The sequence below is a fragment of the Onychostoma macrolepis genome, chromosome 21 (genome assembly GCF_012432095.1).
Source record: "Onychostoma macrolepis isolate SWU-2019 chromosome 21, ASM1243209v1, whole genome shotgun sequence".
NCBI lineage: Eukaryota > Metazoa > Chordata > Actinopteri > Cypriniformes > Cyprinidae > Onychostoma > Onychostoma macrolepis.
The window spans coordinates 29,388,095-29,407,564 of record NC_081175.1 but is presented as its reverse complement, the minus strand read 5'-3'; the positions used below and the strand labels follow the sequence as shown (position 1 = coordinate 29,407,564).

The 19,470-nt window shown below is 40.0% G+C and overlaps 1 protein-coding gene across 2 annotated transcripts; it reads left to right on the top strand.

Moving 5' to 3' along the window:
- The first annotated feature begins 295 nt into the window (after nucleotides 1-295).
- On the top strand, nucleotides 296-18,897 carry LOC131528954 (putative autophagy-related protein 11). 2 transcript variants are annotated; one of them, XM_058758433.1, is made up of 9 exons: nucleotides 296-510; nucleotides 1,123-1,236; nucleotides 2,035-2,094; nucleotides 2,260-2,844; nucleotides 6,213-6,827; nucleotides 7,731-9,164; nucleotides 16,826-17,386; nucleotides 17,499-18,691; nucleotides 18,754-18,897. In XM_058758433.1, exons 2-9 carry the CDS (start codon nucleotides 1,215-1,217, stop codon nucleotides 18,880-18,882), a joined length of 4,599 nt encoding a protein of 1,532 aa, XP_058614416.1. In that variant the 5' UTR covers nucleotides 296-510; nucleotides 1,123-1,214; the 3' UTR covers nucleotides 18,883-18,897. The 2 variants fall into 2 exon arrangements, with proteins under 2 accessions (XP_058614416.1, XP_058614417.1); XM_058758434.1 differs by lacking the exon at nucleotides 296-510 and adding an exon at nucleotides 632-650.
- Nucleotides 18,898-19,470: the final 573 nt, after the last annotated feature.

The window sequence follows — 19,470 nt, the reverse complement described above, 5'->3', positions numbered from 1 at the left end:
GCACACTTTTGAGCAAAAGTTTTATGCTTAATGCCTTTTTAAGCATAGCTGGCTTAAAATTAATAATAGTTTACCTTACAAAAAAAAAAAAGCGAATTGTGGCTAATGATCTCTTTTTGCGTTTATTCCTTTAAGAAACCATCACGTGACAACTTGGATCAACTTGTACGGCAGACTGATTTGTTTAATGGAAAATATACTTTATTCCTGGCACACACAATAAAAAGCATTTTAATTTGAAGTGTTAATTTGTAAAAATGTGTAGGCAAGCAAATTAAACGACCAAGAAAGAGAATATTGAAGCAACAGAGCTGATAAATGAATTAGAATGGTTGGAAATTTATCAGAAATCATTTGTAAAGAAAAAAATATCGAAATATTATCTAATTGAGTGTATGAGTGTACGGTGTCTTTACTTTCCGTTTGTGTAAAGCGCAACGACCACAAACTCCGCCCACAGGGTTATTTATTCCTGCTTGCACGATAGTAATGACGAACCTCGACATGCAGGTATCACTTTTACTTTAGAGTCACTCTTTGTGGAAAATTGGATTTGTAAATACGATGTACAAAAATAAAGTGATGATTTTAATGTAATTAAGAGTGTAATTAACTGTTTGGGCTGCAGAAATCGTTGGTTTCACTTTCACGTAAGGATACTAAGGAATCATTTTGTCATTTCAAAACATACCCGTGTGACTATCATCTTGTAAATGTCTTGTAAATCTTCTTGAGAATCATAAAAAAAAAAAAAAAAACATTTTCTTCTAGTTTAAGTGCAAGTGGAACAATCAGCTTTTATTGCGTGTAAAGGTAAAGCATTATAATCGTTGTACAAATCGATTATTTTGAATTGTACATGTTGCCTAAATTGCTTAAAACTGCTCCTTTTTGTGATCAAATATGATATTAGTTACATTATACATATCTTTGGGAATATCAGTGTACATGAATGCACAGATACACAGAAGCACAAATCGACCATTCAGGTTTTATCAGCATATTGATTTATTTGTATGAGTGATTGAGAAAACAACCGCGTCTTAAATATTAGCGTTTTAAAATCAATCATGTGCACATATCGTGGTAACATGATCTCATTGCTGTGTTTTGTAAAATCAGTGTAATTAGCGACAGGAGTCTGAGGAGATAGATGTGAGGAGTCGGAGAAGATGCTGATCAACTGATGACTGCAGAAAGAACAGAATATCATCATGTCCAGCAGAAAAAGCAGAGGTGAGAGTTTATGATCTATTAGTGATATTAATATGAACATCAGTCATATCAGTCAGACATCTTTTTAAAACAAGGGCTTTAAAAGAAAATAAGTTTAATTGAGGTTCAGTTAGTACACGTGAAATTTATCTTTTTTAAGATGATCGATAGTCATGATTTGTCTTTAATAAGATTCACTCCACTAAAAAAGTTATAACCAAAATTTTACTTTAAGTAAAAAGTGTCCATATTACATTGTACTTAATATATTTAGAAGTAAAAAGCATTTTTCACTGACTGATGAAACTACACAGGCTTAAACATTCATCGTCACGTCATGTTTCTGATGGCGACTATTCATGTTTATGTTCATGAGGTTTTTTAATATCAGCAGCAAGCTATATGATTTATAATATTCTAAAGTGTCCTATTAATTGTGAAAAACTGTTTTAAATGGAATTCATTGCATTTACAAAAAAATATTTAAAATTAAAGCCACCTTTACCAAAACAAGTTACCTGATGTAGTTAATAACTAAAGCACATGTAAATAAACAGCTGCTACTGTTAATGTGGATGACTTGTCTTGCGGGTTAATAAAGATGATTTAGTTACACTTTATTATTTACCCTTTTGCTTGGTTTGAGCTACTAAACTGTTTGTGAACATCCTTGTTCCTGTTGACTATGTTGTCACTGTGGATAAAAGCATGTTCTGAATGCATAAATATAAATGTAATGTACTATGTTTACTCTAGTTATACCTCAATCTCCTCTAAATCCCATCTATTTTCACATGTTTTTAATTTGATGTTTTGCAGCTGTTGTTCGTGGTTCTGCTCAAAAGAGATGTCAGAGCAAAGAGATACACCCACCCTCCAGTAAGTCTTTACAAAGATGAACATTGATTAATCTTGATGAAGAACATGTGATAATTATGGGCCATTTTACTCCCTCCAAATGTTTCTACTTCTGTTGTGATGTTGATGCATTAAAACTAAAGATCTTGGTCACATACAGTAAGATACACATCTCTTGTTTTTCAGTGAGTGATAGGACTCATCTGAGGATTGTCCTGCTGGGGAAAAGCGTGTCAGAAAACAGCCGAGTGGGAAACTTCATATTAGGACGAGCAGCATTTGACAGTGAAGCTCCTCCAGATGTTGTGGAGAGAGTCAGAGGAAGACTGAAGAACAGACACGTGATCATCATCAGCAGTCCACAGCTGCTCCAGACGAACATCTCAGATCATCAGATCACACAGACAGTGAGAGAGTGTGTGTTTCTGTCTGATCCAGGACCTCATGTGATCGTTCTGCTTCTCAAACATGATCAGTGTTCAGCAGAAGATCAGGAGCGTGTGGAGAAGGTGCTGGACTCTTTCTCTGAGCGCGTTTATCATCACACCATGGTGCTCAGCACACAAGAGCCCACAGAAACTAGTGACATCCTACAGAAAATCATTCAGAAATGCTCCGACAGACACTTCAGTCTTCAGAGAAACAGCTCTCCTGATGATCTTCTGCAGGCGTTTGAGGACATTGTGCAAATGAATGATGGACGTCACCTGGTTTGTGCTCAATATGAAGCCTCACAGGATTCCACAATGAAGCAACAGGACACGGAAAGATGTGAGTTTAATTTCATTTATAACTAATATTGATTGAATGCAAATCAAATTCTACTCTGAGTTCTTCACAAACTCTAATTCATTGAAACACTATCAAGCACCAAATCTGATCAATTTACTGGCAGGTAATCACCAAAAATCAGTTTGAGTCTAAAACTGTGGAGCCAGAAAAATAACAAAAATGTGTCAGAAGTGCAACATTCAAAACTCAAATACTCCGATTGTACAAAAACAAGGTCAAAGATCAAGCTTCAGTTTTGACAGGAAATGTAGATATAGAATACTGAAACTGATCATTTTGGCCAATAACAGAATTACTACAATACCGTGGAGCTGTGCAGCTGAAAGGTTTGCTGTAATTATATAATTTTACAGATAAACAGAGAAACCAACATACATTTTTTTTCATTTAGAATTAATTAATATGACAATGTGATGGAATAATATAGTCTTATACACATTGTGATGTCTGGCTGAACTCACTCATCTTTACAGGTATGTTGTGCTAAAGCCTATTAAAGTATTTTAGCTCTGCAAAAGGAAATGTTTGAATTGGTATATAAAAAAAAAAGACTCAAAGTCATTACAAGATGACAAATCTATTTCTACTCTGAGCTCTTCACATCCTCAAATTCATTGAAACATTTTAAAGCACCAAATTTGATCCGTGTGCTGCTTTGTTGTAAAAATAACATGATTTTACCACTAGATTATGACAATATTAAAGATAAAAAAAATAGCATGAAGCAACACTAGCTATAATAAAATGATCCAATAGGAAAATAGCAAAATGTATATTTTTTTGTTGTCATGCATAAAGGCATGACTTCACACTGAGCGTGATGTGAAAAAGCAGGGCGAACTGCGGACGAACAGTGCATTCACACCGAGTGCAAAATGATAGATCGCCTTCTGCTTATTCACTCCTGCACGCTAGGTGGCGCTGACCAACAATGCATTTTTCTTCAGATATGTATCTCATATATGGATTCAACATCGTCTACTGCTCAGTATACAGCATTAAATTAAATAAAGTTTGGTTCTATACGAGAAACATAAACAGTCTATAATGCTTACAAGAATACATCCTAAAATATAAAAGAGGCACAATTAGTATCAATCTACACTTGAAAATGTATTTAATTATTAATGTATTTGCTTAAAACCCACTTTAAACCATCATCGAGTGCTTGTAATAACTTCAAATCGTGATCTATAGTTGACTTTGATTCTATAATAGGCAGACATGCACTCTTTGTATGTTTAATAACGCTACACTGCTTAAAATTTGTCACAAACATCTTTTATTGTTAAAGGATACCATGAGCTGTATACAAAACACATACAGAAAATATATCGTCATAATCATATGTCTATTTGCTTTCATATTTTATGTGTAGAAAAATGTTTCACTTTATTTTTTTTAATACGGAAGATCTAGAGAGTAAACGCACTCTGACTCTGAAAGTCTACTTCGGTGTTTTTATACTCGTGCTCAATACAGTCTTCTGAGCTGTTAACGCCACCGCATCGTCCTTTTGGGTAACAGCAGTTGCTCTGGCCATGTGATGTAATGCTCAAATCTTATTGGATGGCCCGTGTTTTCGCTTTGCGAAACGGACTGGTTCGAAAAAAACATTCGCATTTTCGGTGCGTGAATGTTTATGGTCTATGTGGAAGCATCCATAGGAAGCTGTTGTCTTATTCTAACGCGTCATCACGTGAAAAGTTTGTTTAGCTTTTTCACGCTTAGTGTGGAACGGCCTTAAAGGTCATGGCATTCTTAGTTTTGGGAGTTTATTTTTTAGTCCATCTTAGTATACTTAGTAGTAGTATACTTGTAAGTGTACTATTTCAAAACTCCTTGGGACTAAGTTGGCCCAATTTCAGCAGGGGTGCCGCTATGGTTTCTGGGCCCCCTGGACAGCATATCCACTCGGGCCCCCCTCGGTAGAAATCGCGATTCCCTCTCGGGGGGCTCCCCTCCATCGTCAGGCCCTTAGAATCGTCCTAACCTATCGTCCTAACAGGGTATCTGCTTGTAAACAAAAAAAAAACATTTTATTCTAGCTTGATGCATTCTTTTTTGTAAACACTTGAATGTGGGTCATTTTCATAAATAAAAAATGAATAAATAAATAACATTTCAAACAAATGCTGAAAAAAGACTATGAATTGTATTCAGAATTATAATCAAAACGTAGATGGAGTCGATCAACACCCTAAAGCTTGACAGTCATTATTACCTCTTTATGGGTCGACATTTTATTCCATAACGTTACACAGTTTTGATGCTGTTTTATGTCTGATGATCATGTTAGATTACGTTTGGAAGCGTCTGTTGTTTCTTCTTCACTTGTTTTGGAAATTCTGTACAGAAGATGTGGAATAGAGCCCCCTACCATATGACAATGAAAACATTCTAAGAGCACAAGTATAGCTCAAATAAATTTAGACTTTATAGTATAAGTAGTATAAGTCACGTATGCTTAAATGTAATTTTAAGTATGTTTCTGAGAAGTACATAAAAAGTAGACAAAGTATACTTTCCTTTTTGTAGTTTAAAAGAAGTATACTAATAGCACACTTGAATAAATGTCTTTTTCGTAAGGGGACCCAGCTTCACCACAGTCTTCCTTGGACTGTTGATCCATCGGCTCCACTGTGGCTCCTTGCTTCCTCAGCTCCACGGTGGCTGGTCATCCCAGTGGCTTCACCAGGGTCCTTCATCTTGGTCTTCCCAACCCCCAGTTTTGCCTCTGTCCTTGTATCCCCTGGCACCTCCTCGGCCCTCTGATCCTGCAGCGTCGCCGTGTCCCTCCATCCCTCTGACTTCAGCTGCTTCTCCAGCTTCCATGACTCTGCCTTGCTCACCTTCCATATGGCTCTGCCCTGGTTGGCACCGCCTGGAGCTCTACTGTGGGTGGTCGTTCCTACAGCTTCGTCAGGGCAAACTACCTTCCCAGATCTGCCTTGTCTACCTCTTCTACCAGCTCCCATGGCCCTGAGTTCTTTCTTGGGTTTCTTGAGTGTAGTTATCTTGTTAATAAAACATAAGCTACTGCTGCATCTGAATCCTGCTTCCTGGCTGCTCTCCTCAACCAACCCTGACAACTTGACTTAATTAACAGATCTGAACTGATCTAACTTCATTTATTTGTTTTGGTTATTCTTTGTTCTGTGTATCTAATATATTCCATTTGTAAAATAATATTATAAGCAAATGTGATGACTATTATATTGTCTCATTCTTTGAATTAGGTTTAGAAATAAGAGTCAGACATAGATGAAAATAGCCTGAAACTTGTAATTGAAATAGCATTAATGTTAAAAATGTAACGTTTAACCTGCTTTATTCATTTTCCACAGTTTCAGAGGGTGTGAAGCTGAATGTGGTTGTGTGTGGGAGTGACGGCACATTGAAATCCTCCATATCAGAGCTGATCCTGCAGCAGACAGACAGAAGATCAGAGTGTGTGAGGAGAGATGTGGAGCTTCATGGACGTCTGATCAATCTGCTGGAGCTTCCAGCTCTGATTCGTCTCTCGGAGGAGGAAGTGATGCGCCAGACTCTCCGCTTTGTGTCTCTCTGTCATCCAGGAGTTCATGCTTTCCTCCTCATTATTCCTGACGGATCTCTTAATAATGAAGACAAAGCAGAAATGCAGGAGATCCAGAGGATATTCAGCTCAAGAATCAACAAACACATCATGATCCTCATAATGCAGAATTCAGAGCATCAGACAGCAGAACTCAATGAAGAAACACAGTCTGTCATTCAGAGTTTTGGAGGATGGCATCATTTCTTTGGTCCCAAAACACAAGTGTCCACATTGATGGAGAACATTGAGCAGATGCTGGAAGAAAACAGAGGAGGCTTTTACTCCACAGAGACATTTCTGGAGGCGCAGATGAAAAAATTTATGAAATATGACCAGATGAAGAAGAAAGTTAATTTACTAGAGGCACATTTACTGCCAAAAGGTAATGAGCAGAAAAACTTTTTTTTTTAGTCTTAAAGTGAGGAGCTAGGATAATGGCAAAAATGAGAACTTTTAAATGTAAATATTACAGTGGAACTTTATTCTGTAGTAGTATTTATACATTTGTGATTTTAATCAGTTAAAGGAGACATTCAGAAGTGCAACATTCAATGTTCTAAAGTTAAAACATTAAAAAAAATTATAATTCAAAACTCAAACGTTCCAGTTGTACAAAAACAAGAAATGCATAAAACAGTCAAACTGATCATTTTGGCCAGTCACAGAACTAACTCAATACTCTGGAGCAGTGATGCAGTTTTAATATTATAATCTGATATATATATATATATATATATATATATATATATATATATATGCCATCACAGGCTGAGGTCCCCTTCTAACAAGGCAGAGTACTGTATAAGGGCAGAGTGGAGGGGAGTAGTCCATGATAAAGCATTATGCAATCATTTTGATGCTCTAGTTCCACTGCGGGATTTCTCACACCCCAGCAGCACTCAACAGGCATTTGCTCTGAGTGTGCTCTGAGTCCCCTTCCAGTCTTTCTACATGATTGGTGCCCTTTTTTCTTGGCTTGGGCCACTGCTCCTCAAAATGTCTGTGCATGGCCCTGTATATAATGTCTGTCTGATCTCATGCATCATCTTACTACAGACATGGGGGAAGTTGTTCCAAAGCTTATTAAGCTACACCAGCTGCAAAGGAAACTGCAAAACCCCTTTTTTTTGTATTTGCATTTGAATTGATATAAATAATAATACAAAAACATTAAATCAGTGAAAAAGTGGCACAACCTAGCTGATCTTGTCATTTTATGATTCCTTCAGTTTCAGTATGACTTGTTTTGTTTTTTTAATGCTTTTAACTCCTTTTAAATTTTCAGTTTCAAGAGAAGACACAAATGAACTGAGGATTGTTCTTCTGGGAAAAACTGGAGTCGGGAAAAGTGCAACAGGAAACACCATCTTAGGAAGAAACGCTTTTACAGCAGAAACATCTCAAGAGTCAGTTACTAAAGAGAGTCGGAGAGAAACATGTGAAATCAATGGCCGGCATGTTACTGTGATCGACACTCCAGGACTGTTTGATACTGAACTTACTAATGAGGAGATCCAAAGAGAAATCAGCAACTGCATCTCCATGATTCTGCCTGGACCACATGTGTTCATCATTGTGCTCAATTTAGGACAACGCTTCACTATCCACGAGGAAACATCAGTGAAAATCATCCAAGAGACATTTGGTGAGAAATCTTTAATGTTCACCATGGTGCTCTTCACCAGAGGAGATGATCTGAAGGACAAAACCATTGATCAGTGTTTGGGGAAACCTGGATCTCCTTTGATGAAGCTGATTGATGCGTGTGGAAACAGATACCACGTGTTCAATAATAATCAGACTGGGGGCCGAACACGGGTGTCTGATCTGCTGGAGAAGATAGACGCCATGGTTATAGAAAATGGAGGGAGTTACTACTCATGCAAGATGTTCAGACAGATGGAGAGAGAAAAACAAGAACAACAGCTGAAGATCCTGATGGACAGAGTCAGAGAAAGAGAAGAAGAGATGAAAACAGAACAAGAGACCTTTGCAAATGAAATTCAGCAAATGAGGCAAGAAAATGAAAAAATAAGATCAGAAAAAGAGAAACTACAGGTCCAATACGGAACAGTAACTGACAGACTGATGAACCGAATAGAGAATGAGAGGAAGAAAAGAGAAGATGAATTTAATGAGAGAGAAGAACGATATAAAAGAAAAATGAAAGAGAAGGAAGAGTTTGAAGAAAAGATGCGTGAGGAGATGAAGAGAGAACGAGAGGAATGGGAGAAACAGAAACAAGAGGAAAAGACAAGAAGAGAAGAAGAGGATGAGAAAAGAAGAGAGAAAGAACAGAGTGTGTATGATGGATTTAGTGAGAAACTGAAACAAGAGAGAGAGAGAAGGGAAAGAGAGAAAGAAGATCTTCAATCTAAACATGAAGCAGACGAAAACAAGATGAAGATCCTGATGGAGAAACTGAACAGAGAAAGAGAAGAACTGATGAAGAAACTTGAAGAAGAGAAAGAGAGAAATGAAGAGAGAAAAAGAAGAGAATATGAATTCAGAGAGAGAGAAGAACGATATAAAAGCCTAATTAAAGACCGAGAGGAAAAAGAGAATAAAATGCTTGAGCAGATGAAACTGGAACGAATGCAATGGGAGAAACAGAGACAAGATGAAAGACAGAAAAGAGAAGAGAAGAAGAAAACAGAACAAGAAAAACAACAAAGTTCATCTCAAAGATCTCAAAGTGATCTCAAAGATCACTCACCCGGTAAGTTGAATTAATTCCATAGGTCATTTTTAAAATACTGTGAAATATATTTTAGCAAGAGCATATTTCATTTAATGGTTTTCAGTGCTGTTGAAATAGTTCTAATTCTGTCTCTCAGACAGTCCAGTAATTAAAAGATAATCAGAAAATACAAGCCTATCAACAACTTACAGTAACTCTATATGCAAAGATTTGCTTTAGTGTAAATATATGTTTAGTTCATGTGAATCATTTCAGATTCTTCTACCTGTAGTTGATGTGTAAGTGACAAATGAACTTGAAAGTACATTACTTTCCCAAACTTGTTGTAGCAGGCCCCCCGAACAAGGATGAGACTTTTACTGATGGTTTTATGATGTTTAATCCTTTATGAACCTTAATCCGTTCACCATATCACCAACGTAAGAGCTGAAATGTATACAAAACATGTAACTGATCAGCTAACATTGTTCACATTCACAAATCTTACATTTGCGCCAAAACGAACATATTAACAAAAAAAATGCTAATATCTCAAATGATTTAACATACCTTTTGCCTCTTCAGAGGGGCTGCAAGTATAAAAGTGAAGTTTAAACACGGCTCCGTGTCAAAGTTATTGCCATACTTGCGATGAGCTATGTGTTATAAAAAGCACTAACCAGATGCCAAGGCTTCCCCAAAGAAAACAAAAGCATGAGCGGAAGACTGGAAGACACCCATTTCAATACAAAACATTTAAAAAATAAAAGACCTTTTTCTGCAACAAATATACTTATGGTTATTTACACTCCCACCAAATTATGAGAGTTTGTTATATCAGGATAACAACAACGAATAATTTTCAACAACCATTTCTCTTAATTAGCTTATGAACATTCTAATATCAGAATTAGCTTTTGCACAGGACGCTCCACAATAGAAAGCTTATTACTGCGTTGACCTTTGTTATTCAGTCTCTTATCTCCAAAGGAGATTTTCTCTTCTCACAAGTCCGTCCTTGCCGATAACAGTCTCCAGGACTCTGGCAAGTCTCCATTCACCTCTGGGTGACAGTTCATCAATGTCCAACACAACATCACCTACTCTTAAATTCCTTTTTGGTGAGTGCCAGCGCTGCCTAGCAATAATGTTGTGCAGATACTCACGCCTCCACCTGCACCAGAACTGCTCAGTCAAAAACTGCACACGACGCCATCTTTTTGCTCCATAGAGGTCCTCCTTTGGGAAGGCACCAGGTGGGGGCAGTGTTGTGCCAGATTTCAGGTGGAGCAGGTGGTTAGGGGTCAGTGGTTCCAAACTGTCAGGGTTGTTAAGGTTGTCTACAGTCAGTGGGCGACTATTGACTATGGCCATAGCTTCATAAAATAAAGTCCTTAATGAAGCATCATTAAGTCTACCATGTGCAAGTGACAGAGTAGTATTCAATACACTTCTGACAGTTCTTATCTGGCGTTCCCACACTCCCCCTACGTGACTGGAGTGAGGTGCATTCAACACAAAGTCGCACTGTTTTTGGGACAGATAGGTACTCAGTCTTTGGGTGTCCAGTTCACTTAGGGCAGTTTTAAACTCATTCTTTGCGCCAACAAAGTTTGTTCCCTGATCACATTGGATTTGGCGAATTGAACCTCTGATAGCAATGAAACACCTTAATGCATTAATGAATGTGTCAGTGGATAAGTCCTCTAATAGCTCAATGTGAATGGCGCGGGAGCAAAAGCAAGTGAATAAAAGTCCATACCGTTTATGTTGTTTTCGGCCTTCTGTAGTTATAAAAGGGCCAAAACAGTCCATACCGCAGTATGTGAAGGGAGAAGAGGGTTCTAAGCGTTCTGCAGGTAGGTCACTCATTCTCTGACCCTCCGGAGCTTTGCGGAGTCTGCGACAGATGACACACTGACGGACGAAAGAAGCAACGGTTCTGCTCATCCCTGGGATCCAGTAGCCACTGGATCTGATTTCATTATGGTAAAGCATTTTCCTTGGTGTTTTACTTTGTCATGACAGTGAGCTATTATGAGTTTGGTCACATGATGTTCCTTTGGCATCACAATAGGGTGTTTGAAAGAGTCTTTGATAGCTGAAAGTCTCCCTCCAACCTTGATGAGACCGTCCGTGTCTCTGAAAATGTCTAAGTGGAACAGTTTGTTGTGATGTGGGAGCTGGTTGCCTTTGTTTAACAGCTTTATCTCTTTTCCATATGTTTGTTTTGTACATCCTTAATGATGACATGTACTGCACTTTCTTGTTCACTCACTGTAGCCGGCGCATCTGATTTGATTTTCTTGGCCCTTCTTATGAGACGTGCTACAGCTCTGACTGCTTTGGACAATGACGAAAACTTGGACAAACGTTCTGCAAGGCTGAATGTCTCTGTAACTTTGGTTAACATTGTCTGTGTTTTTCTGACTTCTGGATCTCCAAGAGATGGTTCCAGCTCTACAGTTTGAGTTGTGGGCAGGTCCCTCACCCAGAGAAAGGAGGGTCCGGTGAACCAGTTGGATGAGAGAAGCTCAGTGACTGATTTACCCCTTGATGCACTATCGGCTGGGTTCTCTTCAGATGGCACATAAAACCATTGCAGAGGGTTTGTACTTTCGCGAATCTTTTGGACTCTATTCGCTACAAAAGTATGGAAACGACGTGCCTCATTGTTTACGTAGCCCAAAACTACCTTAGAATCAGTCCAGAAATACTCTTTGACTTGAGCGTAGCAGAGTTCCTCTCTCAACATGTTACTAACTGAGACTGAAACTACAGCAGCAGTTAGCTCGAGTCTGGGGATTGTAGTCAGCTTGGTAGGAGAAACACGGGCTTTGGCTATTACCAATGAACAGTGAATCTCCTCTTTAACGTTTTTGGCTCTTAAATAGGTGCATTGTCCATAACCACTTGTGCTCGCATCCGAAAAGTGGTGCAACTCTAATTCTTTAGGCTCTCCAAAACTAGCAGGAAAGTTACAGCGAGTTATGTTTACCTTGTCTAGGTTGGCAAAGTCACGTTGCCAGCTCTCCCACCTTGGCCTCAGTGTTTCTGGCAGGGAGTCGTCCCAGTTGATACCTTGGTGACACATTTCCTGCAGGATCCTTTTTCCGTGGAGCACATATGGCGCCAGGAAGCCAAGGGGATCAGATGGATGCAACAGTCGATAAGATACCGCGACGTGTTGCTGGTTGGTCTTTTAAAGTGTTGTCAAATCTGAAACAGTCCCTTTCAACGTTCCATTGGATGCCTAAGGCCCTTTCTTGTGGCATGTCTTTGAATGTTAGATCCTTTGTTTTTATCTCTACTGCACATTCAGACGGCGGATGCTTTGTAGAACAGCAGGGCTATTTGAGATAAATTTGTGTAGACGGAGCCCTCCTTGCTTGCATATCTCTGTGGCCTCTTGTGCGAGCTGTATTGCCTTTTCAACTGTGTCTGTGCTTGTGACTCCGTCGTCCACATAAAAGTCCTTTTCCATGAACTCAGATCCTACAGGGTGTGTGTGACAGTGTTCTTTAGCTAAGTACTTTAGTCCGTAATTTGCACACCCTGGGGATGATGTCGCACCGAAAAGATGTACCTTCATTCTGTGTACCCGTGGCTGTGTCTCTGTGTTGCCGTTTTTCCACCACAGAAAACTCAGGTAATCTCTGTCGCACCGCTGGACATGAAACTGGTGGAACATCTTCTCTATATCACACATTAGAGCAATGGGATGTTGTCTGAACCGTAGGAGGATGCCTGTTAGATTGTTAATCAGGTCTGGCCCTTGGAGAAGATGATCGTTTAGACTTGTACCATTGTGTTTGGCTGAACAATCGAACACAACACGAAGTTTAGTGGGTTTTTTGGGGTGATAAATCCCGTGATGGGGAATGTACCATTGTTCACCTTTTTTTCCTTCATTGTGTACTTCTTCGACATCACCCCTTTCAATAATGTCTTCCATGTAAGTTATATAGTCTCTTTTGTACTTTTCATCCTTGTTAAACTTTCGCTTTAAGTGTTCGAGTCTGATTTCAGCAAGCTTTCTGTTGTTGGGTAAGTGTGGCCTTTGTCTGAATGGCAGGGGCATCTCACAGTGTCCTTGTTCGTTTTTCCTTATTCCCTCTTTGAGCTTGTCCAAAAAGATGAGATCCTCTTGTGAGACTGTTTTGTCGCTTGCCTTTGTGTCCTTAAAATCTGACTCTAGCACATTGATCACGTCCATGGGAGTTACGGGGGGTAATTCCTTTATTGTGATTCTATGACACAAACTTGACTGAGTTTCATTAAGCACTGGTGTGGAGCCACCAACGATACTCCACCCTAGGTCTGTGCGGATGGCATATGGCTCCCTTCTCCTAGTAGAACTTGTCTTGGAGCTAAAGATCTGGGACAGTTAAATCCAATAAGGAGTCCAACATCACAACACAGAAGAGGTGGTATCTTATCAGCAATTTCTGTCAGGTGGGGCATTGTTTTGCAGTGTCACTAGTGGTTATGTTGTCGTAGTTTACAGGAATAAAGTCTTTGGTATATGAGGGGGGTAGGTCGATGCAAATGTCTGAGTCATAACATCTCACACGCAGTCCAGATACTCTGTGACTCTTAACAATAGAGTGAACACCCAGCATGGTAGTTAGCTTTAACTTTACAGGGTGATTGTCTGCTCGTAGGTGGTTGCTTAATTCTTCACAGACAAATGTGCTGTCACTTTGTGTGTCTAATAGTGCGTAAACTAATTCCTCTTTAGACGGGCTGAGAGCTGTGACTGCCGCGGTTTCCTTTGGAGTGCTTGGAGCGGTGTTGTCGGAGCTTCGAGACCTTTCATATGCCTTGTGATTGTCATTGTGCAGACAAGTGGGATGCCTTCCTTGGCAAATGTCACAAGTGTGGCGATGGCAACAATCTTTGGCGTTATGACCCACCTTTAAGCATCCATAGCACAGTTTATTGTCCTTAACATATGTGCGCTTCTCTTCTAAGGGCTGATCTGAGAAGTTAGGGCACTTTGACAAATGGTGTTTTTCATCTTTGCAAAACATGCAGGGTACCTTTAATTTTATGTTGCTTGTCCTTGCCTTATTGTTTTGTACCGTGGTTTGCGTTGTAAAGACTTGCGTGGATCTGTTTGGTTTGAAGTCCTTTGTGGTCCTTTTCTCGTAGGGTGAGCTGCATGAGTGAAGAGCATATGAAGAAGTGACCGGGTTGCAAGCGATTTATGCCTCGACTGCCACAAATTGTGCAAAATCCTTAAAGGAGGGAAAATCCTTGCCGTTCATAAGTGTAACTGTGACCTGGCGGTTCCAACGGGCAGCCAGCCAGTCAGGAACTTTCTGCAGCAACTTTTGATTTTCCTCACAGTCACTTAGTATCTCTAGGCCTTTTACATATGGTGTGGCTTGGAGACATGCATTTAGAAAGTCTGAAAATGTCCTTAATCCTTCTGCGTCTTTTGAGCTTATTTTAGGCCATTTTGACAGTTTGTCTCTGAAAGCTCTCTGGACAACAAAAGGCTGTCCATAACGTTGGTCAAGCTTTTGCAATGCATCCCTGTATGCCTCTTCATCACTGCGATAGAATGTCCCTTCAAGACATTTTTGTGCTGGGCCTGTGACATACCTTTTAAGCAAGTGAAGTTTATCAGCAGGTGAGATGCCTTTGCAGTCCACAAGTGAAGAGAATGAAGCCTTCCATTCAATGTAGTTAATCGGATCTCCGCTGAACACTGTGGGCATTGGCATTGGGATTCGGTTTATGGCTATACTATTTTGAATTGCTTGGGCCAACTGAGAAATGTCTGTGGGAGGTGCTTGAGTGACCATTTGAGGGTTTGGGTTGTTCACCGTGTGATTTGACATATGGATAGACACATTGTTTTGAGGCATTAATAGAGGTAAGCCACTAGAGGGGGCTGGTGCTTCATTAATGGATCGGTGGTCAACAGAGAAAGGCATATTGATCGGTTGTATTTGCTGATTGTCCATATCCATGTTAATTTCTCTGTCGTAAATCTCAAGTTTAGCGCGAGCAGCTTGCATTTCCTTTTCTGCCATTAAACGCTCAAGTTCATGTTCTATATCTTTCATTTTTTCCTTTTGTTTAATTTCCTCCTGCACAATTTTATATTCTGCTTCCTTTGCAGCCAACTCCGCAGCTGCATCAATCCTTTTGGCTGCGATGCTTGAAGTGTCAGACTGCTTACCGATACTAGACTGAGAGGCGGTGCCGTAGATGGAGCGGGCGTACTGGTGTGACAATAGCTGATGAAGGCGTCGTCTTTCTCTATCTGCTTCAAAATCACCGTCTATTGCTGTTATGCGTTCATTAAATATTTTCATAATGTCCTTAGTTACTGCTTCACAAGAGTCCATTTTGCGTCTAGTGTCAGGGGATGGCACAGTATGCTCTCTTATTTCACTATACACCTTCATCATGTTATTCAAACCCCTTTCAATATCATCGGCCATTGCACACAATTTGTGCTCTGATAAGTCAGTCTTTAGGCTTTCTCTGGATGTTTCCTTTCCATTGTTCATAGAGACTTAGCAGTTTTTTGTCCCTTTTATTCATTTCGTCTTTTTGGTAGGCTAGCATTTTCTCCGTTAGCACACTAGGCCGCTCTGAACGCCTGGGTAATGACAACTCGGTCGCAGCTTCCATTTTATGGAGTTCAGCTAATTGTTTTTCTTTGCGTTCAATATCGTCCTTTAACTCCTGCCTTAACATACTCTCTGTGTCTCCTTGATGTAATAAAGCTCTCGTTTCAGTGATTTCGGTTTGTAGCTTACGTGTTGGTTCGTCGATGCCGTCCATTTTCCGTGTTGTTGTAGCTCGCAGCCGTTGCCCTTAGCATCCGCGGGCCGCTCGCTGTAGTAGCACACTGAGGCGAAGCTCTTACTGTAGCAGGCCCCCCGAACAAGGATGAGACTTTTACTGATGGTTTTATGATGTTTAATCCTTTATGAACCTTAATCCGTTCACCATATCACCAACGTAAGAGCTGAAATGTATACAAAACATGTAACTGATCAGCTAACATTGTTCACATTCACAAATCTTACATTTGCGCCAAAACGAACATATTAACAAAAAAAATGCTAATATCTCAAATGATTTAACATACCTTTTGCCTCTTCAGAGGGGCTGCAAGTATAAAAGTGAAGTTTAAACACGGCTCCGTGTCAAAGTTATTGCCATACTTGCGATGAGCTATGTGTTATAAAAAGCACTAACCAGGGCGCGCGCGCGCTTCCCCAAAGAAAAACAAAAGCATGAGCGGAAGACTGGAAGACACCCATTTCAATACAAAACATTTAAAAAATAAAAGACCTTTTTCTGCAACAAATATACTTATGGTTATTTACACTTGTTCCTGTGAAATGTTGTATCTCTCAAATCAAAACACACCTGATTGAATTCATCAGCTCATTGGAGGACACAAGAAATGAAATGGCTTAGTTCAATAATGGAAATATTAAAAATGTGTCCGGTTGGAGGCTGCAGGAACAGGCTTGGGAATCACTGCACTAAAACACACTTATGCCGAATTCAGAAGATGTATGATGCAATTTGCTTGTCCCTTGTAAAATTGTAAATGTTGATCTTGAAGATTTTAATTTTAAATATCAAATACAAATGGTTAGCATAGTAAACTGTTCCGTGTGTATTTTTTTTTCCTGTTACACATTGTTGATGTTATTTATTTCTAGGTTTGAATGTGGTCTTGCTGGGAATAAGAGGAGCTGGGAAGAGTTCATCAGGAAACACAATACTGGGACGACAAGCTTTCTTAACAAAGAAAAGCCATGCTTCAGTCACTCGAGAAGTAGCTGCTGAATCTGGAACTGTTGGTGGGATTCCAGTCACTGTTCATGACACACCAGGATTATTAAACCCAGATATGAATGAAGAAGCGATTCAGCAGATAAATGAAAAGGTTCTGCAGAAATGTGAATCAGGTCTCTGTGTGTTTCTGCTGGTCATCAAAGCTGACAGTTTCACTGAAGAAGAGAGAAAAACTGTGGATAAGATTGAGAAGCTCTTGGGAGAAAAACGCCTGAAAAACACCTGGATTCTCTTCACCAGAGGAGATGAACTAGAAGATGAGAACATGACAATGCAAGAATTCATTGATGAGACTGAAGCACTGAAGAAACTCATTCAGAAATATGATCAGAGATACCATGTGTTCAACAACAAGACAAAAGGAGATATTGCACAAGTTCAAACGCTGAATACAAAAATAATTAAGTCATATTTTGAGACACAGGGTGAGTCTTGTTTACCAATATTGAATAAATATTCTGGACACCTTTTGATCAAAATATTTTGCTGTGAGTGTTAAAAATGGTATTCAGTGTTTTTTGTTTCTTTACTATGTAGAAGAAGAACCACCCGAGATACTGAAGCAGAATCCATTGAGGAGAAAAATACCAACTGATTTTGATCAACACACTCCTGTCTCCAGTCTCTCATCCAGACGGATTGTTCTTCTGGGTAAAAGTGGTGCTGGGAAAAGTGCAGTTGGAAACACAATACTGGGACAGAAAGAGTTTGTATCTGTGATGAGTACAGATTCAGTAACCCGTGAATGTTCAGAAGCACACGCCACTGTTTCAGGCAGATCTGTGTCTGTAGTTGATACTCCTGGATTCTTTAACACACACATGAAACATGAAGAGTTATTGGTGGAGATAGCGAGAAGTGTGTATTTATCCAGTCCTGGACCTCACGCTTTTCTCATTGTATTTGCTGTGAATATGAGATTCACTGATCAGGAGAGACAGATTCCTCAGATTATTGAGATGTTGTTTGGTGAGGAGATGTTAAAATACTCCATCATCCTCTTCACTCATGGAGATCAGCTGAAAGGAAATTCTATTGAGGTGCTCATTGAGAAGAACAGTAGATTAAGACGTCTAGTTGATCTGTGTGGAGGCAGATATCAGGTATTCAATAGAGATGAGAATAACAGACAGCAGGTGAATGATCTCCTACAGAAGATTGAAACAATGATAGAGCAGAATGGAGGAGGACACTACAGTAATCAGATGTATGAAGATGTTTTTAGATTCAGACAAGAGGAAGAAGAGCAGAGACGGAGAGTGGAACTGGAGAGACCGAAAGAGGAATTGGAGAGACGGAGAGAGGAATTGGAGAGAAGGACAGAGGAATTGAAGAGACCGAAAGAGGAAAAGGTGAGACCGAAAGAGGAATTGGAGAGACGGAGAGAGGAATTGGAGAGAAGGACAGAGGAAAAGGTGAAACCGAAAGAGGAATTGGAGAGAAGGACAGAGGAATTGAAGAGACCGAAAGAGGAAAAGGTGAGACCGAAAGAGGAATTGGAGAGACGGAGAGAGGAATTGGAGAGACCGAAAGAGGAAAAGGTGAAACCGAAAGAGGAATTGGAGAGACTGACAGAGGAATTGGAGAGACCGAAAGAGGAAAAGGTGAGACCGAAAGAGGAATTGGAGAGACTGACAGAGGAATTGGAGAGACCGAAAGAGGAAAAGGTGAGACCGAAAGAGGAATTGGAGAGACTGACAGAGGAATTGGAGAGACCGAAAGAGGAAAAGGTGAGACCGAAGAGGAATTGGAGAGACCGAAAGAGGAAAAGGTGAGACCGAAAGAGGAAAAGGTGAGACCGAAAGAGGAATTGGAGAGACTGACAGAGGAATTGGAGAGACTGACAGAGGAATTGGAGAGACCGAAAGAGGAAAAGGTGAGACCGAAAGAGGAAAAGGTGAGACCGAAGAGGAAAAGGTGAGACCGAAAGAGGAATTGGAGAGACTGACAGAGGAATTGGAGAGACTGACAGAGGAATTGGAGAGACCGAAAGAGGAAAAGGTGAGACCGAAAGAGGAAAAGGTGAGACCGAAAGAGGAATTGGAGAGACTGACAGAGGAATTGGAGAGACCGAAAGAGGAAAAGGTGAGACCGAAAGAGGAATTGGAGAGACTGACAGAGGAATTGGAGAGACTGACAGAGGAATTGGAGAGACCGAAAGAGGAAAAGGTGATACCGAAAGAGGAATTGGAGAGAAGGACAGAGGAATTGGAGAGACTGACAGAGGAATTGGAGAGACCGAAAGAGGAAAAGGTGAGACCGAAAGAGGAATTGGAGAGAAGGACAGAGGAATTGGAGAGACTGACAGAGGAATTGGAGAGACTGACAGAGGAATTGGAGAGACCGAAATAGGAAAAGGTGAGACCGAAAGAGGAATTGGAGAGAAGGACAGAGGAATTGGAGAGAAGGACAGAGGAATTGGAGAGACTGACAGAGGAATTGGAGAGACCGAAAGAGGAATTGGAGAGACTGACAGAGGAATTGGAGAGACTGACAGAGGAATTGGAGA